At 36.6% G+C, this 24930-nt stretch overlaps 1 protein-coding gene across 1 annotated transcript in view; it reads right to left on the bottom strand.

Annotated features, from left to right (window-relative positions):
* LOC106720757 (serine/threonine-protein kinase NLK) overlaps positions 1–24930 on the bottom strand; it is a 94529-nt gene that overhangs the window by 4036 nt on the left and 65563 nt on the right. The window contains 5 exon segments of the mRNA XM_014515533.2: positions 148–367; positions 623–793; positions 1031–1157; positions 3170–3338; positions 9882–9988. Coding sequence (XP_014371019.2) covers positions 148–367; positions 623–793; positions 1031–1157; positions 3170–3338; positions 9882–9988 — 794 coding nt within the window.

Genomic DNA, 24930 nt, shown 5'->3' with positions numbered 1-24930 from the left:
TTTACACTAAGTTAGTATTACTAAAAAGGTTTGACTAGTGCTATACCTCAAACAAGATTGTTTATAAAAAAGATATGCTTTCCGCCTCCACAGTGCAATTTTCTTTGTGGAGGCAGTGTACAAAGGGTGTTGTGTGGGTGCAGTTACCTTTGACTTGGTGCACAGTGGTGAGCTTGCGCTCCCAGGCGTCGTGGAAGGCGTGGGGCGCGGCGGGCTCGAGGTCGGGCGAGTAGTGTCGCGCGGCGGGCGGCGCGCTGTAGCAACACTTGCACATGCACGAGTGGTAGCGCAGCCGCCCCTCCTCCAGGTACGGGTGTGCCAGCGCGTCCACCACAGATATGCGTTTCGACGGATCGAACACCAACATCTGAAAGCGTCAAATATAGTATGAAGTGAACATTAACAAGACTGAAAAATATTGCATGTACTCATTCATGATGGTTTTAACTATTCCAAAGTTGAAAAACTGGAGTAAGACATTAATTTCATGATTAAGAACACAATGATTATATTAGAAAACTATCCTCGTAAATCTACACCAGAGCTTTATCATGGTAAGTGAGATGAGTGTAGTTGTCACTATGTCAGGAGAGCGGAGGAGCGGAGAGGGTAGTCTAGGTACCTGTGCGAGAAGGTGCACAGCCTCATGCGTGGCCTGCACGGAGAGCGTGTAGAGCGCGGCGAGCGCGGGCGGGCGAGGTGCGCGGCGCAGCATGTGCGCTCGGGCGCCGGCACACGCGTGCCGCATGTCCTCCAGCGACGGCGTGCCGAGCAGCTCCGTTATCAACTCCAACTGGAATATCAAATTTACCAATTAATTTATCTGCTATACAATCTTCGCAATCAAGGCCAAAAAAAAGACCATGTCGACAAGGGAGACGTAATAAAGCTGCGACTTTCAGATGCATACTGATTTATTTTTACTTTATTTATAACTACCCTTATAAACAATACCGACAGACATAATTTGCCCCAAACTTCAATAACATGACTATTATAATGAAAAGTTGACTATAGATATAAGTATGACCTGCTGTACTGGGCTCTGAGCTTGGAACAGTATGCGCCTGCCGAGCAGCTCTCCAAATATGCAGCCCACAGACCACACGTCCACTGCGGCCGTGTAGTGATTGGCGCCCATTAGAATCTCTGGTGCTCTGCAACATTTTAAATCATAATATAAACTACATGATCCTCGCAACAGAAGAAAAATAAGCAAGAAGACGGCAGTAGGATCCAAGGCAAAAAATAAATGCCTTTCGATACACTAAGGATAAGTGACTGAAAAAATATCGTGTATTTTGCCGTGCAATGCCAGAGTCCGCTCTGCAGGCGCAGGTATCGATCGAAATATTCAGCATAATGCCTATATAGAACAACAGAATACGAGAGGCCCTTCAAAGCATTAATTTCAGACATTGTCACTTGGAGATTTAGGTGCAATATTTCATTAAATTCCAGAGTACAGCTAATAAAGTCTGCGTACATATTTAATGTAGGCATTATGTCTCGGTGCACAAGTCCTATGTAAACGTGAGAATTAATAAAAGTATCGGTTGGTATCTGATAAATTATAAGGGTTCGGTAACTCGGGCGATATTAACAAAGGACGGGGAGTTGCTTAGCAATAATAATGGGGCGCCATTTGGCTGTGTCATTATTGACATATGGTTGGCAGGAAAAACCGCTATTTATTTATTTTCAGATACAAAAGAAGCAATTTTATATACTTATAATTGTTTATAATTTATATACTTTGAAGTTTGACGGCCTATTTCAACTTTAAAGAAATATGAGAAAACATCAAATACAATTTTAAAATGGTCACTCATGAATACAATGGCTTTTCCAACATAAAAATATAAGTAGCATTTGAAAACCTATACAAGATGGCTACCATTTAATATGTATATAAGTGTACACTTGAATTAGCAATTTCTTGAGTTTAGTATATCAAAGGCAGCCGTAGCCTGGTTGTCGGTGCGGATTTGACAGAGGTCTTTCCGTTCATTCACAGCTCGCGCCTTCTATAGCCTTGGATTCACCCTTTATTTGGAATCCAAAATCAGCAGCACGTGAGTAGAATCGAAAAGTGCTTATATGCAACATATTTGACTTTTCGATTCTCTGTAACCAATGAAGTTCTCTGCCAAACATTTGTAATCTACATCAGCCTCTTTTTAAAAAAAAAAAAAAAAAACAAGGATAATACTATGTTTTTGTTCAGATTTATATATTTGCCACTACGAATCTTAGAAACCAAAATTTTTTGTAACAAATGCTAGTCTACATATTATAATCTACATAAGAATCATAAATCGTAATTCGCTCAAATTGCAAGTATCGAAATAACGAAGTGAGAATACGTCTTTTTTCAAACGACAAAGTGAGATTCCAAGTGAAATAAGCGTAGGTTCAGTTGGTATCAAATTGCGGCGTAAAGTTTAATATCCCGGCGATATAGAGCCCGTCTGCTGAGCGAGGCAAAGGCGAGAACTTTCCAACTGCTATGTATGCCTATATACTCTACTTATGTAGGTACGTACGTGCGTTGTATAAATTGCCTGACATGAAATGTATGAGCGCATTATTTAACGGGTAATGCAATAAACCCGGGTATGGATACAAATAGCAAATATTTTAATGTCGCTTTAATATAATTCCTGTATCTTCCATAATAATGATACAAAAATAAAAACTAAAGAACTTTTGGTTTGAGCTTAAAAAACAATGCATTAAATTTTACTTTTTCAGATCTTCCATATTTACTAAACGAGGGAACGAGAACAAAAACATTTTAGAGAAGCGAGTAGACTGCAATCAAGCCCAATGTTCGTTTAAATCCACTATATAAGATTGGCTTTCTCTAGAGCGAAATATTCAAATGTGTGCCATCTAAACTAAGCTGAATAGTGAATTGGAACATTAACCTAATATAAAAAGAAAACCTATTTGAACGTTCCGACACATACAAGTATTTCAATGCTTAATAAGCTTACGGAATTTTGAAACCTTAGCAAAATCGTCTGTACATCTTGATAATAGCTTATTAATGCAACTTAATAGAATCCCTCAAAATAAAAGTAAAAATAGTTCTTGAGTACCTACTCTATGGATTACAGTCACATATAATTTAGAAGAGTAAGTGAAATCTATTTTCACTCCATACCTGTAGTACTGCGTGACAACTTCTTGCGTCATGTTCTTCGTAACATCGGGCTCCTCGACTCTCGCGAGACCAAAGTCGCATATCTTGAGCACGCAGTTGCTGTTGACGAGCAGGTTGCCGGGCTTGATGTCTCGGTGCAGGATACGGGCCGAGTGCAGATACTTTAGACCTGGTGATCGAATAGAAATGCTGTGTAACATATTATCACAATTACTGAACACACAAAGCGAGTTATGCATATACGATTGTCATATACAAATGCAATGAGCCGTTACACATTTTCAGGGTCCCTATTATGGTAGCTGGGCGGTTACTAGCTTACTAGTAAAATAGTACACGAAGTCATAATTGCTATATGTATTTGATTCTGATAAAAACAAATCATACAAACAATGGATTGCTTCGACAAGAATCTTTAACCATTGCAACCGATAAATTCCTAATGCAAGCAGTTTAAAACCAGAGGCAATATGAAACTGCCTAAAACCGGTATAATCTAGCAGCAGCAGATAAAATATAAAATAGACTTCCTACATCAAAATCTAGTTTTGTCCACTCGAAACGGGATAATATCGAGAGATTTCCCGGACGAAGGCACTATATGTCTGCATTATTCTACAACATAAATATGTGCGGATGGACGCCCCACTTCTTGGATATATGAAACGGTTTCCTAACAGTGCGCCAGATTTCGTAGTCATAAATAATAGATGACAGGGGCGAGAATTTTGCTCGTTAGACGCGACGCAGCACCGCTCTGGTCTCGAGAGATTGTCACAAAAAGCTGGCATTGCAATAAAAAGAGAATAAATTCGTGTCGAGGTGAGATAATGTTATTACAATTTAATACGAATTTTCTACTAGAAAGGATTTTATATTTCATAGGAAAAATGCCTTAGTCAGTTTTAAACTCAACTTTTTTTTCGCAAATCCTACTATTAAAAATTGATGGATTAACGGCATTTTAACGGAACCTAAGTACGACGAAATGACACAAGATTCAACGTTATCTTTGACAGAGGCAGCTCTAATCCCTTATACTTGGAGAGACACTTTTACTAGGTTTTACTTTTTTATCTCAACATGAAAAGCGCCAAATGATGTTGCGTAATTCTATAGACAAAGAAAATCAATCTAGTTTAGTACTTTAGTTCTACAAAACACGAGACTTTCACGTACGACGAACTAAATTAAATTAAAAAGCTAGCTAACAACAACAACAGCTACAAAGCTACCCTGCAAAATATACTGTTCTTGAATACTTCACTTAGTATTAGTTCTAAGCAGCGGACTTGTAACTAGGTGCTGCAAGCCGCAAGCACGAATATGTTCTCGAGTTAGAAATACCCGTGAGAACGCTATTTCACTTCCTCTACGTAAGGATAAGCTTAATAGATATAATACACAAAGGTATACGTTTCAGTAAAATATTGTTACTTTGAAGTGCGGATAAAAGGATTTTAGCCATTACCTTCTACATTGGTTATTATTTACCAATAGATGATCTACAAGATTCTCAGAAGATATCATCAAGTCAAGAATATATTAAACAAAAAAAAACTTGAGAGGTGTGTTGGGACACCCGGATGGAACGAAGTTCCTTTCGATTAATTAGTGAAGGAACCAATGATTTTCTATGAATAAAAAACTTAAGTCTTCACAAGAAGTACATTTTATTTCTATGAATTTTCGTTATATATTGTCAAGTCGTTGCCATGGTGAAGTAGCGCTCATTCGTCGTTAGCATACTTACAATAGCAAAAAGTGTCGTGACAACTTTTCGTAAGAATTTTTTCCGTCTAGCCCCCTTTGACAACGCGCGATAAGGAACTTCGTTCCAATTACAGACGTATTGAGAACCTCTTCCACTTTTAAGTCGGTCTAACGTTAACGAAGAACCTATTCAACGTACTATAACTTCATAGAAATCCTGGAAGACTATATGTAAGCTGTTCCAAGTTATTATTTGCTTAACTTTCTAAATGATTATTTCTATCTTAGATTATTAACTACATAAAGATAATAAAACATAATCAAAGTACAAATTAGGCAAGAGCGCAAATGTACGGAGACAGTTTAGGAGGCAGTGGCGCCTCCTAGCGGCGGTTGTATGTCACAACAAATTAACGACAGCTCGCTGCCTCCTTCTGCCTCGTGCCGGATATAATTTCCCAGCGGATAAACATCAATTTTCACATACACGAGTCTCGGCAAAGAAAAAAAAAACAATTTTTCAATATATTTTTTTTAAAACCAACCGTCTTTTACCACGCTCTACAGCTCCTACTGCTAATATTATCAATGGATTTTAATTAACCTAAAATACCAAAGGCTTATTCGCCGAAATACCGAATAGATCAGCTAATTCAGCTAGTTTAACAGTATTAAGAGTTCAATCCTGACAAATCATTGCTATCAAATTGATTAGAAACCAGTAAGAAACCTTTCTCATATAAAAATTGTCCGATTAAAAAAAAAGATTTTTCAATTAGCCAATAATTGGTTAGGAGTACAATATAAGTAGTTCCAAGGTAGCAGAGAATTTGGGATACTAGTTCAATTCAGAAGAAAAGCTCTGTTAGGATCAGAAAGGTGCAATAAAAGTACCAGGACAGCAGAAGTAACAGTATATCGTGATTATCGTGCATCGGGTGCTTTAGCTGGTGAGTTGGGGGTCGATGGCCGCGCGACAGACCGCGACCTCCCGGTTCCTATCACTACAAGGACAACGGTCCGATGAGAGCATTCAGTTTACTCGATGTAACGGCCACTTTAATTTTTTTAGGACTTCCGTTAAACAACAATGATTTCATTATTCCAATTATTTGCATTCGACCTAAGAATATTGACTAGAATCTTTTCAATTTTAATCCAACGTAATTTATATATCACAAATATGAATTTAAAATAATTACATCAAGTCGATTTTTTATTAGTCATTCCCGTAACGAAAACGATTCCAACATGTTCTCAAATCAGTTCAATAATTTATCAGAACACGTTATCAATACAAGTGTTCAAGCTCATAAGGCTCGTAACAGTATATCACTGTTTGCTCACGCCTTGGTGTGAGTTGAAACTACTTTAACGCCTTTCATGTAGCATCTTACATACAATCACAAACCGTTAGATTCACAGATGAACAAACAGAAGAATTTGAGTTATAAGTCTCGTTATTCCAGCACATTTTAGATTTATTTTATTAAGTATTTTTTTTTTGGCTGAATGTCTAGATGTTAGTAAGTTTTATATAAAAAGGCGATCTAAACCAACATGTACTAAGTTACGAAGTTTATTATCATAAGGTTTATTGTTTGGAGGAACAGTTATTATAGATATAAAAAAAAACATTCTAAGCAAGAAGCAGTACAAAATACTATGCACAAGTAAAAACATCGACTATGACAACTGAAGGGACCATAGTCTTGTACACCTTAGTAGAATTGACAGTGAATGTATTATTCAAAATAGATAATAATAATGTGCGCTACATAACACTTGAATAAGTCATGACGTACGGGAGAGGGAAATTGCGCGTTGAGCAATCTCCGATAAGCCGTGCTCCAAGATGGATGACACACACATCTGGGAACACATCGGACTGTGGAAATAGGTAATACTGTCATTGTGTCCTACAATGATATATGTGGGTAAAGGAACTGACGTGCTAGGATTTAGGGAACATGTGCACGGAGATTGCGCACGTCGACCGCCTATCCACAGAGACACTAGTTCTCACAGTATTTTAATAAAAAAAAAACATTTTTTTACTTTTAATAATCTGTCAAAAAAACTAATGTCTTAAGATTATAAAGCTTAGCATAACGCAATTAACGTATTTTTTTTTAGAATATTGCATTTTTGCTCACAACTTTTAGTTAAATAAAAATTTTTAATTTAGGACAGCGTATGGAGAATAAATGCTTGTAGTAATTATTTTATATTGCAGTGAACGTGAACTCCAAACGGCTCCCGGTCGGTACAGTGCGTGGATATGATGGCAAAGAGAAACGCAGAGCAACGAGTTCGGTCAGGCGACGCATTTCCATAATTTCGTTCGTTAGTCGGAGCGCAACACACGATTCTATCTCGTCCTTTCGTACAGACAATATTAATTAACGGAGTTTTAAAGAATTGGTTTCAATCGTACTCCGGGATTTATGCGCGTAACAAAATTGTTCGTGTTCTTTTGAAATATGGGTATTAAACATGCCGAATAACTCAATGCAAGCATAAATGCATTTCTTTGTTGTTTTTGTCAAACAACTGAAAATTCCAACCGATATTTCTGAAAAATATCACGACCATAACCAATCAGCTATTAAAACTTAAAACCCTATATGAAGATGTATAAACTCAACATACAATAATATTTGAGACTATCTCACGCAAGCCGAAAATTATGCTCACAAAGCCGACGTAAGTTTATAATATGAAGCGCAGCAATATTAAAAGCATCCCTGGCATGTCGGGGAGCACCTTGCCCGGCTGCACAACGAGCCATAGTAGACACGTAACCGAGTCCCCATTAGCATACTTGTCAGCATCTACAGACTACCAGGACTGGCCATACATATTCGGGATGCAATCAATACGCCAGAATGGAACTCAAACGCTGTCTAGACGAGCCTTGCAAGCGACTAGGTTCATCAAATCGCTTGAATTGTTCAGTTCTAAGAAAATTACAACTAAATCAATGGTTAATATATCAAGATCGTTAAACTGTCTAGCCGCCCCCAGTTGCGAGTATGCACAATAACGTTGCAACCAGGATATACAGTTCAGTGCCTCGCAAACGACAAGTTGAAAGGAGCCTCGAACCGGCGACACGTAAAATTTCAAGTAATAAAAATAGGAAAAATTCTTTACATTATTATACCTTCAAATATTACGTCCTTGCTAGCTATTTTAAATTATTTAAAGTTACCAATCAGACAAAAGTACATTCCGATCCAGTCGGCAAATATTTTGGAAGTAACTTCTATATTTTCCGTGAGCGTATAGCGATATAGAGATGAAATAAAAGCTGTCGACGTGCGTTATAACCGCGCCTTTCTGGGTCGGTGGTATATTTTGAAGTAATTTGAGTTCTAAGTCCCGAGGCCGGGTTCGTCGAGCCTCTACTTCTATAAAGTTTTTAATTAAACACGCCGAGCGCTGGGAGCTTAACGATCACATTTTTCTAGATTCCCTTAGCACGTTCCACTCCCGGGAAATCTCTCGACGGGCGGCAGGCGGCGGGCGGCAGGCGGCGGGATTAATTGCAAGAATTAATAACGCGGAATCGAGATGACTCCGGTTGTTGGGAGGTGATTCCATTCATTTGCAGCAAAAATTATGTTTGCATACTCACAAGTTTTGTTAACGTAGCGAAAACTTTATAAAGTTGAATTAGTTTCCGTCACTGAGCGTTTGCTACTTCATCGTCAATCGTCGTTCAAGGGTAAAATAGTTCTCAATGTTTGAGTGAATCGAAATTGACTAAAATAAAGTATATATTTGAACACAGCTAACGAAAACTGTACATCACCCAAAATTTAAAAGAAAATTTGAGCCACCCTTCCAAAAAATGTCTTTGAAATTTTAATTGGTTTACTGCAGCTGCAGCCTATGTGCTAGAGGGGTATGTAGTAAAAGTTACGGTATATAAGTCTCTGTGAAAATGCCCAAAGACCGCCCGGATTTAAACTAGCATTTATAATCGCGTCCGCGTAGCTCTACCTACCTGATACTAATCATTAACAGCCAAACTAACTTTCTAATTAAAAAAAATGTCAAGTACCATTCTTTTCGGAAATTTACATTTTAGGACATGGATTTAATCTAAGATCTGAAGTCTGTATGCTATAAAATCGCTCTAGTTAAGTGATTTGATAGACTACAACAAGAATTATTTACGACTATAACTAAATAAAAGTCTCATTTAAGCCAGATAAAGTAAATGTGATGTAAAAACTTTTCCCGAGTGTATAAGGGAGGCGGGCATTAAGCGACATTCCGTATTATCCATTACTTTGACCATTAAATCGGTTCCATATCATAAAAGCGAGCTCCGAGAGAACAATAACCTATATAACTACCTTCATATCCGATATGAAGCTTTTGTCAATGTTTTTATGTCTGCAGTACGCTCCAAAACAAAGATTAAGACAATTTTATATGTCAAACGTCACGTAACATACAAATATGTGCATTAGAGACAGACACCTTAGATGGCTTAATAAAGCGTTTATTTTCGTTATAATTACTCTTATTATTATTATGTTTTAAGTTTAATAATATAAAAACACAGTATGAATGAAATTGTTACTAAATTGTGTTTCATTATAAACTCTCATGTCTGGTAGGTTAACAAATGAAGACATAGTTTATTTAAAATCAAAGTACGTAATAAAAAGGATAAAATTATTTATTACCACAGCACAAATTTTGCAATAGTCTGAATCAAATAAATAGCGCAATGTACAAATAGCAATAAAACTAATCAGCTTATTTAAATTTCAACGCAACAAAATAAACACAAATAAAACATAAAGAAAATTATATTAACATTATTGCAAATCTAAAACAAAAGGAACCAAATGCAAGATATTTGCTAACGTGTGAATCTTTGAGTAACATTCGCTAAAGCGTCTAATTAAAGCAACACAATTAGAAGCTTCACGGGGGAGTAAGGCATAGGGGTCATAAGATATGGGGGGTTTGTACTCACCTCTTAATATCTGGTAGAGGAAGACTTTGATGTGGTCAGCAGAGAGATGTTGCGGTGACACGATGATCTTGTGCAAGTCGCTTTGCAGGAGCTCCGTAATCACATAACTGTATAAGTACTTAGTCAAGGAAATTCAACATATATTATACGTTCTAAAAATATATCACTGAAGATAAGAAACCTTATAAGTTATCTCTATATCATGTTAAGTTTATCTGTTATTAAGACGAATGCCTAATGTAGATTACTCAAACTATTTTTATTCGTAAAGTTCACGAAAATTATACAGCTACAAATTGCATTTCAGGACAGATCTTGGTTGTCTATATTATTATGTACTTTTATTAATAAACTAATAATAAAACAAATTAAATGTAATAAGGTATGTAAACAAACTCGCCCGGCACGCGGCCTGCGGCATGTGTACACTGTACATACGCCGGTAATGGAAACGAAAACAAAACTGAATTACGTTAGTATTGAGATACGAGGCGCGACAAGTGAAGCGTAATATAAACGCTCACGCATGGGGAGGGTGGGCCAGAGTGGGCACGGAGCCAAAGGGAATTTCTCCCCTATATCCCCCTTCGGCTTAAAGGCGGCGAGAACACGGAGGCTGAATACCGCGGCCCGACGGTGGTCTCCGTTATCGCGTTTATCTCCGGCCAGTATGCAGCAGACCGCCCCCGCAAGGCCATTATCAAAATTAAAGGACACGCAGACCGTGTGTGCCAAGGGATATTTGAAATACGAGGAAAGCTATATCGAGGATTATACACCGCGATAGCCTTGTGTGTGCTATTTTTCGTGAATAAAGGTTCAATACAGTTTTACGCTGAGGTAATTATGAATCTTTTACCATGACCATACCAAATTTTACTGTATTCCTCGCCAATCGTAGTTGTTAATCTAAGATTTAATATACAATTTATTGAACTTCGTTGGTGCATAAAATTTTACTTATTTAAACTATGGCATCTTTAACAGATTCGATCACATAATATAGTACCGATTTTCTAATAACTCTTTTCGTCAGTTATTTCTCAAGTCAATTTAGAGATGTTGGTTTAAGAAAATTGCGTGTTCCAGGATCCGTCCCCTGGGTGACGACTTCCAATATCGGAGAAACACAAATTTTGATAAGTTTGAAAGCATTTTTTCTATTTTGTATAAGGAACATTTTTATTATAAATTGCTGCATGTAAAACATATTTTACGTGGATATATTAAGATGTGCAATATCAAAATTGGCTGACAGTTCAAAAATGGGAATGTTATATCAGCAACATTTTATACGCATTATAGGAATGAAGCAAAGCGGATTGTAAGAAAGAGCGTCATGAAAAATACAATACCTCGTCCTTTAAAAGAGGTTAGTTTTTTTATACAATACCAGGTACGCTATACAAAGTACATATAGTCTATGTCTATGTATATTTCAAGCGATTTCAGTATACATTCTTAACGCTCATTAATACAAGTAAATTTAAAAAGATACTGGAAGAAAACTGGAATGATAGATAAGAGCGTATCAGTTAAATGTACGCGGTATGGAGTGCGATGTGCAAATCACCTCCATACAAGCACTCCCACACATATGATATATTCGTGTTTCATACCACGTGTCAGACACACCGCATACATTCAAAGTTTACAGGCCTACGTGTGCCGTCTCTCGGGGCACTTGAAAAGGCCCTCGTTGACCTACAAAGTTGAACCTTTTGCTTTGCGCACGTAAAGCACAAGTTATTTGTAGACGCTGTGCAATTTATAGTACGGTGACGTCACATGTCATTTTCTCAAGTTGGACCAAAGTGTCGAAATTGGCAACAGAATAGAATACTGGATTAAAATAATTTTAATGAGTTGCTGTTTAAACAAATCATAACCAGTATTTTTGTCACAAATCCATCAAATACACATCTGGTTGTGTTTATTTTGTCTTAATTTGCTTTAAATATGTACAAACTTCTGGATAAGTATTACTGAAACCAACGTCCAGACTAGAACAGGCGCTAGGAACAACTAAAATGTAGCGTTCTTATTTACCTTACGCAAATATTTGAGAGCATTTACCTTCTAAAATATAAACACAATGCACTGTAACGTACTGTAATAAACATTTTTAAGACATATTTTAACAAGAACAAACTATTTCTAGCTTTAAATTTTCAATCCAGCAAAATTGGAAAAAAACGCCAGACATAAAAAATATGAAGATATCCAACTTAAAATCTCGGTCACGTAGTGCGCAGTGGCTTGGTCCCTGCATCTCAATACGATACAGACCACAAAACTAGCACACAAGACTCGTTTGGGACCGCCACACACGTTCTGAAGGCTTCAAGCAGACAGCGATTGCGAGCAGCAGTTAAGGTCCGTCATGGTCAGCAGTTTGCAGTAGGTACCGACTACTTGAAGCAGTTCGTGTATAGCGGCTCTTATAAGCTGCTTTAAGATTGAAGTAATCAAGTCCAGTAGAATAATTAGGAACAATGGAAGAGATAAAATAGTGTGATTACGGGAATTGTGGTAGCGTTTGTAAAACCAAATGCTAGTTATATTAGAACTGTGAGGTTAAAAACGACAAAGAACAATTATGCAAAAGATTTGAGCTCAAATATGACGTAGAAAAGAATTGTTGCTAAGGGAATGAAATCTTACTAATATTAAAAATGCGAATGTTTTGATGGATGGCTGGATGCGAATGTTTGGATGGATATTTGATTGAAGGTATCTCCGGAACGGCTCAACGGAGATTGATGAGCTAGTTGGTCATAAAAGCAACATTGGACTTTAAAACGTTGGTGCAATACTAACTGTAAATTGGATAAAAAACGAAGAAGGCGACATTCCATTTAATCAGTTTCTGTTTTCCAATTTCCCCACATCAAACCTCACGTACAAAATCACGTAAGATCTTTGAGCCCAACTTATTGATTGTATTGAAAAAAAAAAAAAACAACAAACGAAAATACATAAGAAATGGCCAAACCATGAAAGCAAAGGAGCATCGCCCAGCCGGAGCCAGTTACAGGGATGCACCCCTACGCCAAGCGTGGTAATTGTTTACTGAGGGGCCGAGATGTCGTCCCGGTTACCCCTGCCTTATTGCGCGCTTTCCCTAAGGTACAATCAATACAATTTTCCTAAAACCCGTGAACTGCGATAATTAAGCGGTTTCGTTATGTGATTAACTGTCTAACCGAAAGACTATAATAATAAAACTCTCTCATACTACTACTCCAGGGACTCCTAAGGTCGAATTTAATCTACTAGACAGCTGAAAATCAGCTTTTAAACCTTTAATTAAACAATTTAATTTATAATATCTTTAATAAATACAGTTTAATGATTATTACCAGTCAATTGCTCATCTATTTTAACATTTAATGATATTTCCAATGAGATTACTCGTTCGGAGTCACCGAGTCGTAGTGAATCGATTCCATTTTTATTATCCCGGGCCGCAGTGAAAGTAATTAAAGTCAAATTATCAACAGTTACGCACGCCTTCAACGGCTCACTCACCTTTATGACAAAAACAACACTCAATTTCTCTTTATTCACAGTAATAAAGAGCAGGCGTTCACCTAATTACGTGACGAGACAGGACCCAGAGTTATACAATGTTTTATGAATTTATACGAACAAGTGACTGAATTTCGTATAACCAATGATTATGTAATGTATAAACAACCTTAAACTATTGAAATGTTATACAAAGAATTACATATAGCATCACATAGACCGTAATTTTGATAATGTAGACTCGAGACTTTAAGATATCACACAGAACTATATTAATGAATGAATTTTTATAAGTATAGTTTTTTGCATATATGTGTGGCTTTTATATTAACTTCACTCGTAATTCTAGAGCCACATCCGCACTCTCGTCGTTATTGATAAAAATGTATTCAATTTCCACTTGTCTAGTATATTCCAATATTGGAATAGTGCATTTGAAACCTTCGTAAACGATATTTTACCAAGCAATAGAACTTAAAAAGGTTGTAGCAACCCTCATCGTCAAACAAGCAAATACCATTAGCATAGCACAATACCCGTTACATTATTCAGAAGTAGATGGTACAAGAGTATACAGCACAAAAACGCAGTTGTGTACGCATACAACGACGCGGGCGGATGTTGTGCAGCTGTGCACCCAAACCACCGTCGTGCATCGCTCCTAATACATTTCGACCTAACAAAAAATCCTCCACGCACAACCGACCGAGCACTTCCAACAATCAAACCAATCTGACCTCGAACTGGTAAACAACAAGGATGAATTTCCCTTGTCTTTTATTTCAGAATATTCAGATAGAACGCTAGTCCGTTTAAAGTTCGATTGAGAAAATAAAACGCGCCTTATCTAGAGGTCGATTAGCAAGAAACAGAGTGCGTTATCGGGCATCTCTGCCGCGACCGATAGCTCGTTTGTCGCACACAATTTACTCCAACGGTTTTTATCAGAACGTCTTTTTACTACTAACTTTTAATGCGAGAGATAATTTTAACGGTGATTTTACTGTCTTTAGATATTACGTAAAACGTACTGGAATTTAATTGAGGGTACGTTGATCTATCATGTCAAGTTAATTTCAGTATCAAAAACTAAGGACCACATCAATCAGTATAACAGAAATGCTAATTCAACAACATTTGATTATACAAACATAATTTCATTATGAACATGTTTCCATCTTTGTTTCCTTGGAATGTTTCATTAAATTCCTTGGACTAACCTTATTATTTATATACGTCTGTGTTTTGTTTACTATTTGTAAGCATCTTTGATTATCAATTGTTTTTGCTAATCAAAAGTAACAATCGAATATTTAACACAATACTCGCCGTAACATGGACAAATAAACATCCGTGCATTAACAAAATCATCAGTTTTACAGTTAACATACTTAAAACGCCTTTTTCGTGTTAATTACTATACGTAATATATGAATATTCCTTTAAAATGCAAATCGGTTTTTGTGATGACGTAACGTTTGCGTTGTTACGGTGTCCCTTTTATGAGACCAAGTGCTCGAGTGTCCGGAACATACATTTTTAAAATGAAGTAGAAAAGAAAAAGTCGACAGTGATGGATCATCGACATTTGTAATTTAGTTGGAAACTGTAAACTTAACATAACTTGAAAATGTGTAACAATAAAGAGACGTTGGAACATAGAATATGATTCAATTTATAATATGTAAAGGTTCCAGTTTTCTTTTTAAAGAATGTTATAAGGGGTATAAACGTAAAGAAGTAGTAGCTCAGTAAGACATAATGTCATCAATTTTCTTTCTACTGACAATCACAGGGCTATAAATTCATCTATATGGAATAAAAAACTGTAGCAATTCATTCCTAACACTGAACATCAACGTTATTATAAGAAACGTACAAATGAAACAACGATAAAAAGTGTAATAAAGTCGTAAATTTAAAAAACTGTTCGGCAAATGACTATCGGCAGCAAGGCGCAAACTCGAGCATGTCGCGACGGGGAAGACATTGATAAATCGCTAGAAATCGACCATGCAAAGGACTGGACGCCACATCTATAACCACTTTATGCATTCCACGGTTTTTTCTCAACTCAATAAAATGAGACGCAATCGTAAAAAGTTCATATCATTCATATCACATTCAGAACAGAATATATCTAACATCCATGCAAAGCGTATCAAATGAAAAAAAACTTGAGAGGTGTCAAGGGACACCCGGATGGAACGATGTTCCTTTCTATTAATTAGTGAAGGAACCAATGTTTATTCTATGAATAAAAAACTTAAGTCTTCACAAGAAGTACATTTTATTTCTATGAATTTTCGTTATATTATTGTCACGTCGTTGCCATGGTGAAGTAGCGCTCATTCGTCGTTAACATACTTACTATAGCAAAAAGTGTCGTGACAACTTTTCGTAAGAATTTTTTCCGTCTAGCCCCCTTTCACAACGCGCGATAAGGAACTTCGTTCCAATATTTACTACGTGTTCTTAGGATCTCGCACATTATTGCTGAGACTGAAAAAAAACTAACTAGTTTTTATTGTTTTTATTTTTAGTGGAGTATTTCTATAAGAACTGTTGAAAACAATTTATACACATGAAGTATTGGTCCGAGTCACCCTATGATGCAAATCACGGCCTATCTAAAGAATCTCTTGTATATTTAATCACTTTACATGTCAGAAAGTGCCATTTGTCGACGTAAGTCCGCCATTTCTTTCTGGAGTTGTGTTAGAGCTGGACATTAGTTAGAGTCCTTAAACGTCCCAGGATGAAACCGCAGGCAAACGACCGCGCTCCCTTTTCCACGACAATAATAAAACGTAATCTTAGACCGTTCCCGATTTCCCGTCCCTTTCGCACCCGTGTGATCTTTTAGTCTCGGGGTATACGACGACCGTCAACATTTGATACGCTTTGGCTTCACTTACATAAAAGAGAAATATCTTTATGCCTATTTTAAATAACGTTCTTGACAATAACCTCATAAAATGTATTGTTTCATATATTTTAATAGTAAACGAGTTATTTCTTATTACCGTATCTTTAAAGTGTTATTTCTTTTAAACACAACATAACCTGCAATTAAATTAACGAAATAAATAAACGAGGTAGTGTTGTATATCTATATTTTTAAATTTATCTTTAAATTTATGGCTCTTGTTAGTTAAAACTATAAGTCAATTTAATAGACAATTTGTTGTTACAATGTGGAAAAATAAACCTATTTTAAAGACCGCTACTGCTGCTGCTAAATATCGGTTACTGTCAGTTTTCCCAGTCAACTGAATTAGTGACAGGATACTAATCAAGGTAATGGGCAGAGTTTTAATTTAAAAGAAGCTTATTTTTAAAATCCTACCAAATACAAGACTAAAACACAAAACACGACAAAACACGATACATCACAAATTTAGAAGCGGTCATTCGGAAATTATATCAAAATGTGTGGGTTATGGAGACTGGAAAAACGGTTAAAATCACGTGCGCACCACGCCACTAAATTCACTTAATTATCCAGAAATATTAAACTGTATTTGAAATGAGTCAGATATACCGATAAAGAATGCAAAACTGACCAGAAATATACATTTGTGCTCCGGCACTGAACCGAATAAAGAGCGAAACGGAATATATTTTATAATTTTATTTTTAGATTCCCATTAGCATCGTTTTAGACTTGTTTTGTATTTCGAACTTGTATATCGTTAGATACCAATATAATATGACACCAATATGAAATTATCACCCTGACTTTCGGACCATACACCGATAATAGTAGCAAATTAAAAAAAAAAATTATAGACTGCAAACCTGTAACAAGTCAGATTAGCAACTATTTGAACCTTTACAAATCTCACAATTTAAAACCTCTTTTAGATTGTGAGATTTGTAAACTAAATACATAGATGAAACGACACATGCTCCGCCATGCGATAAAGCTGTACAATTTGTTTCTACGTATTTTTCTAAAGAAGTAGAGAAACTAGCACTCTGTGGTATACCATGGCATATACCATGCAATACATGCTAACATACTCCGAGAATATACACAAAACAATAAGAAAATTAAGAAATATAACTATGTAATATCTCAAGGCAATTTCTATTTAGACATTTTCATTCAACCCAAGCAGTACGAAGTTACTAGGCTTAGTGTTAAGAGCGTCAGCATAAAAACTGCACAAACTATACCCGCGTCGCAATACGGCGGGCGTTATCTAAAGTCTATCGGGCAACCGTCCAAGGCAACGGAGTGAGACCGTCCCTTGCGAACGGCCTACGCCAAGAACCCTCTCAGCCATGCCAAGTGCCGACTGAGCTCGCTTCTCGCTTCCTATCAAACTTATGTCCCTATTTGCAAAGTTAATTTTACGGCTCGGCTGAAATCTTTTGTATGTAGCGTAGCGAATAAACTTAAAATTCATCATATCAACTCAAAAATGAAAACAATTGTAACGACAAATTTGATTATTTGTCAGTCATTTTTTTAATTATCTAAGATAGATTTAGACAACCAATTCCAAAAAGATTGCACCAGAACGTTGATGGATTGGAACTAAAATTAAAATCAAATATTGTTTTGCCAAAGACATTATTATTTTAATAAAAAGAGACTTCATTACCTATGTAAAGAACATGGTCAAAAAGTAGGAGCAATAACATTAATAATATTATTTACTTTCATGGAATGAAAACGGCAGAGTAACTCACATTATGAGAGATGGCAAAAGGAAATATAGGTAGTTTGCACCGGAATTGTGTACAGAGGGAATAAATAAAGGGCTCATACGACCCTAAAATAATTGCCCTCCATTGCCAAAGTAAATAAATTTTAATCATCGTTATATTGCTTCTCAAATCCCTTGATAAATACATAAAGCAAAGTATATAGTTGTATAGTTATTTTATTACAAATTTATATATCAATGTATATAAATCAAAATCTTTTAAAGATTGGCAAGATGAAAGCTACAAAATGACAAACAGAAGGGTACAAATTTAATCTGGGGCCTAGACAGCGCCCGGGTATCGGGCGGCTCCCGGGCGGCGTCGCTAACGCTCGCTTCGCCGAAATTGCCTGAATACATTAAGCGAAGGGCCGTCGCCCTATCTCAACGACTTCAACACTAAGCCACGGTTTAAACTGTCTATGGGAAATTAGTCACGAAGTAATTTGAGAAATGGAAATTGGAACTTAGTACATATTTAATTATTCAAAATACAAAATGTAAATTTACACCGATGTTTTCCATTAAATTTAATTTCAATCATTTTCAATACTAGTAGTTCGACACTTAATAAATAACGCAATGTAATTGTAGATCAATTTGTACATACTCCTTACAGAGGTTTTTTTATAAGAGAAGGGGGCAAACGAGCAGCGGGAACACCAAGGTGTTCGTCGACGCCCATAGTCATCTTATAATAAAAAAAATTAATAAATTTATAATAAATTTTATAGTAAAAAACCTAATTACTTAGGCAACAACTAGACATTTTTCTTTAAGGCTCTTGGTTAATATTCGGATATTTTTTAAATCCTTGCAAGATTATCAGGAAGCTATTCTAAGGTTAAAATTCTAAGGTAATATAATAGTATCACGAGATCACTTCGTATTTTAATCCGTTGCAACTCAGTCATTATTGCATTATTTAGAAACTTTTGCAACTTAAAAAATAAAAAGCTATAAGAGTCTAAAACAGCATTGAACAACTTGTTAAATTGTTTCAAGGAATTTACATGTAATAATACGGAGTAATGAAAGGTAATACATAGCTAGCGGCTTACGTCACGTTGGACGCGTGTAGCGAAGAATGCCGTGAAACATGAGCCATGAGTTTATGACGAGATTCTTTTGCCTTAATTGTAACATGAACAAAGCCAAGGTACTGTGAGCGTAGGGCCCATGTTATGTCTAATAGAATGCCTTGTGCTAAGCGTCCGCATTGTTAGAACCGACACGATAGCGTTGTGTTGTAAAAACAAAAATTGAGCACTGTCTATTAAAAAAATCCATAAATTTGTAATCGGAACCAGTAGGTAACACGTACGAATAAAAACGTATTAAAATTAATCAACTGTTTTGGACATAAACGTAAAAAGTAGATATCCTTTGTCCTATTGGAGGCCTAAGACTTTACCTTATTAAAATCTCTTCGAAGCGTGTTACTGAATACATATGTTTGGAAGGTATCGTTCATAGTAAAGCTCATAAGTATGTAACGACTGAATCATCAAGGCTTCAGGATCGTGAGCTTACATCCTGACCGACATCATACTTCAGGATGACTAATGCATGCCTCCATTGTCTGTGTCCATCAGATTTTACAGCGGCGCTTTATGAGTGTTTTTACGAGCGTAAGTGCTATTTTTTATTACGGCTTTCGTTCACATCAACAGTGAACCTAGATGAGTTTCGTTTCACAGCGCAGACCTCAATTATTTTTTTAATACTCGATTGTTACTCTTCCCGGGAGGCAGTGCGTAAACAGCGTGCCGGCTAAATTTATAACGCGGGGACTCCTTTATAAACATAAAACGTGCTCGCTCGAGTCCGGGCTGACCTCACAACAGCAGCGTTCCCTAATAGGTTTTGAACTAACTTACAAAACACGTATACCTACAGAAACGTCTATTTGGTTGCGCTATTCCTTCAAGGTACAACTTGAGTGCACCAAGCTGTTGAATTACGAGATCTGATCGTCAAATTGAGCCTTAAAACATATCAAATCGAAGAAAAATTTTATTTAAATGATTAACTAAGAATCAGTTGTAGGTCATAGTTCTGAAGTAGTAGTATTTCTATCGAAAAAACGATGTCATATAGAAAAAAAATTGGGTAAGCAGTGCAAACACTAACATTCACAACAATTTTTTTTAATCTTTCAATAAGTGCGAAATGGCAAAGCATACCTTTCTCATTTTAGATCACAACCTTTTAAGCCACACTTTACCCTTAAAAACACATCGAATGCCTTCTACAATAACTTATAAATACTAAATATTGAACACTCCAAAACATGAAAATATAACTTATATGCTAGTATATTTCAGCAACTTGTTTCCAGATTCGTTCATATTTTTCTTATTTCTAAATGACAAATAGGACGATTAATTAAATTTTACAATACAACAATACAAAATAGGTAATAACTCTGACGAACACAGTGTGTGATAAATTTGTACCAGGCGTTGTCACTGAGTTCAAGGGACTAAAGATAGTACCAAAACTGTAGAGAGAACTTACAGTTTCGGTGCTACCCCCGGTCCATAGAACTTCTGGAAACTTCCTACTTCTTATGAATATGCACCATTTATAAACTTCAGCGGCGTCGACATCTGACATTCTTCGAGTTACAAATTTTTCTTACGTTCTCTTCTAACTTGATTTAGAAGGCACTGAGTTCAAGGGACTAAAGATAGTACCAAAACTGTAGAGAGAACTTACAGTTTCGGTGCTACCCCCGGTCCATAGAACTTCTGGAAACTTCTTACTTCTTATGAATATGCACCATTTATAAACTTGAGCGGCGTCGACATCTGACATTCTTCGAGTTACAAATTTTTCTTACGTTCTCTTCTAACTTGATTTAGACGGCACTGAGTTCAAGGGACTAAAGATAGTATCAAAACTGTAGATAGAACTTACAGTTTCGGTACTACCCCCGGTCCATAGAACTTCTGGAAACTTAATTCTTACTTCTTATGAACATGCACCATTTATAAACTTGAGCGGCGTCGACATCTGACATTCGAGTTACAAATTTTTCTTACGTTCTCTTCTAACTTGATTTAGACGACACTGAGTTCAAGGGACTAAAGATAGTATCAAAACTGTAGATAGAACTTACAGTTTCGGTACTACCCCCGGTCCATAGAACTTCTGGAAACTTAATTCTTACTTCTTATGAATATGCACCATTTATAAACTTGAGCGGCGTCGACATCTGACATTCTTCGAGTTACAAATTTTTCTTACGTTCTCTTCTAACTTGATTTAGACGGCACTGAGTTCAAGGGACTAAAGATAGTATCAAAACTGTAGATAGAACTTACAGTTTCGGTACTACCCCCGGTCCATAGAACTTCTGGAAACTTAATTCTTACTTCTTATGAATATGCACCATTTATAAACTTGAGCGGCGTCGACATCTGACATTCTTCGAGTTACAAATTTTTCTTACGTTCTCTTCTAACTTGATTTAGACGGCACTGAGTTCAAGGGACTAAAGATAGTATCAAAACTGTAGATAGAACTTACAGTTTCGGTACTACCCCCGGTCCATAGAACTTCTGGAAACTTAATTCTTACTTCTTATGAACATGCACCATTTATAAACTTGAGCGGCGTCGACATCTGACATTCGAGTTACAAATTTTTCTTACGTTCTCTTCTAACTTGATTTAGACGGCACTGAGTTCAAGGGACTAAAGATAGTATCAAAACTGTAGATAGAACTTACAGTTTCGGTACTACCCCCGGTCCATAGAACTTCTGGAAACTTAATTCTTACTTCTTATGAACATGCACCATTTATAAACTTGAGCGGCGTCGACATCTGACATTCTTCGAGTTACAAATTTTTCTTACGTTCTCTTCTAACTTGATTTAGACGGCACTGAGTTCAAGGGACTAAAGATAGTATCAAAACTGTAGATAGAACTTACAGTTTCGGTACTACCCCCGGTCCATAGAACTTCTGGAAACTTAATTCTTACTTCTTATGAATATGCACCATTTATAAACTTGAGCGGCGTCGACATCTGACATTCTTCGAGTTACAAATTTTTCTTACGTTCTCTTCTAACTTGATTTAGACGGCACTGAGTTCAAGGGACTAAAGATAGTATCAAAACTGTAGATAGAACTTACAGTTTCGGTACTACCCCCGGTCCATAGAACTTCTGGAAACTTAATTCTTACTTCTTATGAACATGCACCATTTATAAACTTGAGCGGCGTCGACATCTGACATTCGAGTTACAAATTTTTCTTACGTTCTCTTCTAACTTGATTTAGACGGCACTGAGTTCAAGGGACTAAAGATAGTATCAAAACTGTAGATAGAACTTACAGTTTCGGTACTACCCCCGGTCCATAGAACTTCTGGAAACTTAATTCTTACTTCTTATGAATATGCACCATTTATAAACTTGAGCGGCGTCGACATCTGACATTCTTCGAGTTACAAATTTTTCTTACGTTCTCTTCTAACTTGATTTAGACGGCACTGAGTTCAAGGGACTAAAGATAGTATCAAAACTGTAGATAGAACTTACAGTTTCGGTACTACCCCCGGTCCATAGAACTTCTGGAAACTTAATTCTTACTTCTTATGAACATGCACCATTTATAAACTTGAGCGGCGTCGACATCTGACATTCGAGTTACAAATTTTTCTTACGTTCTCTTCTAACTTGATTTAGACGGCACTGAGTTCAAGGGACTAAAGATAGTATCAAAACTGTAGATAGAACTTACAGTTTCGGTACTACCCCCGGTCCATAGAACTTCTGGAAACTTAATTCTTACTTCTTATGAACATGCACCATTTATAAACTTGAGCGGCGTCGACATCTGACATTCTTCGAGTTACAAATTTTTCTTACGTTCTCTTCTAACTTGATTTAGACGGCACTGAGTTCAAGGGACTAAAGATAGTATCAAAACTGTAGATAGAACTTACAGTTTCGGTACTACCCCCGGTCCATAGAACTTCTGGAAACTTAATTCTTACTTCTTATGAATATGCACCATTTATAAACTTGAGCGGCGTTGACATCTGACATTCTTCGAGTTACAAATTTTTCTTACGTTCTCTTCTAACTTGATTTAGACGGCACTGAGTTCAAGGGACTAAAGATAGTATCAAAACTGTAGATAGAACTTACAGTTTCGGTACTACCCCCGGTCCATAGAACTTCTGGAAACTTAATTCTTACTTCTTATGAATATGCACCATTTATAAACTTGAGCGGCGTCGACATCTGACATTCTTCGAGTTACAAATTTTTCTTACGTTCTCTTCTAACTTGATTTAGACGGCACTGAGTTCAAGGGACTAAAGATAGTATCAAAACTGTAGATAGAACTTACAGTTTCGGTACTACCCCCGGTCCATAGAACTTCTGGAAACTTAATTCTTACTTCTTATGAACATGCACCATTTATAAACTTGAGCGGCGTCGACATCTGACATTCTTCGAGTTACAAATTTTTCTTACGTTCTCTTCTAACTTGATTTAGACGGCACTGAGTTCAAGGGACTAAAGATAGTATCAAAACTGTAGATAGAACTTACAGTTTCGGTACTACCCCCGGTCCATAGAACTTCTGGAAACTTAATTCTTACTTCTTATGAACATGCACCATTTATAAACTTGAGCGGCGTCGACATCTGACATTCTTCGAGTTACAAATTTTTCTTACGTTCTCTTCTAACTTGATTTAGACGGCACTGAGTTCAAGGGACTAAAGATAGTATCAAAACTGTAGATAGAACTTACAGTTTCGGTACTACCCCCGGTCCATAGAACTTCTGGAAACTTAATTCTTACTTCTTATGAATATGCACCATTTATAAACTTGATCGGCGTCGACATCTGACATTCTTCGAGTTACAAATTTTTCTTACGTTCTCTTCTAACTTGATTTAGACGGCACTGAGTTCAAGGGACTAAAGATAGTACCAAAACTGTAGATAGAACTTACAGTTTCGGTGCTACCCCCGGTCCATAGAACTTCTGGAAACTTCCTACTTCTTATGAATATGCACCATTTATAAACTTGAGCGGCGTCGACATCTGACATTCTTCGAGTTACAAATTTTTCTTACGTTCTCTTCTAACTTGATTTAGAAGGCACTGAGTTCAAGGGACTAAAGATAGTACCAAAACTGTAGAGAGAACTTACAGTTTCGGTGCTACCCCCGGTCCATAGAACTTCTGGAAACTTCTTACTTCTTATGAATATGCACCATTTATAAACTTGAGCGGCGTCGACATCTGACATTCTTCGAGTTACAAATTTTTCTTACGTTCTCTTCTAACTTGATTTGGACGGCACTGAGTTCAAGGGACTAAAGATAGTATCAAAACTGTAGATAGAACTTACAGTTTCGGTGCTACCCCCGGTCCATAGAACTTCTTTCTTTCGAAGAGTATAGATCAATTGGGAACTTGACTGGAGTCGACATCTGTTGCTTATTTCCTCATATAATTGTTTTCTTGTAATTAATTTGCTTCAGACGTGGTCACTGAGTTCAAAGGACTAAAGATAGTACCAAAACTGTAGATAGAACTTACAGTTTCGGTGCTACCCTCAGCCCTCAGGACTTCCTGGGGCATTTCTTACGTCAAAATAATTAGCACCACCTAGAAAGTATAACGTGACAATTTGCTTTTTATTTGCAATTACTAATACACACTTAATACATCTCTGGCTACTCCAACATTTAACTGCAATTACATGACCATAATAAACCACCCAGTGGTCCGTAGATGCGAAATTATATTCCCCGAATGATT

Source organism: Papilio machaon, chromosome 4 (genome assembly GCF_912999745.1).
Source record: "Papilio machaon chromosome 4, ilPapMach1.1, whole genome shotgun sequence".
NCBI lineage: Eukaryota > Metazoa > Arthropoda > Insecta > Lepidoptera > Papilionidae > Papilio > Papilio machaon.
The sequence above is the reverse complement of the archived record's forward strand: the minus strand, read 5'-3'. Positions and strand labels throughout refer to the sequence as shown.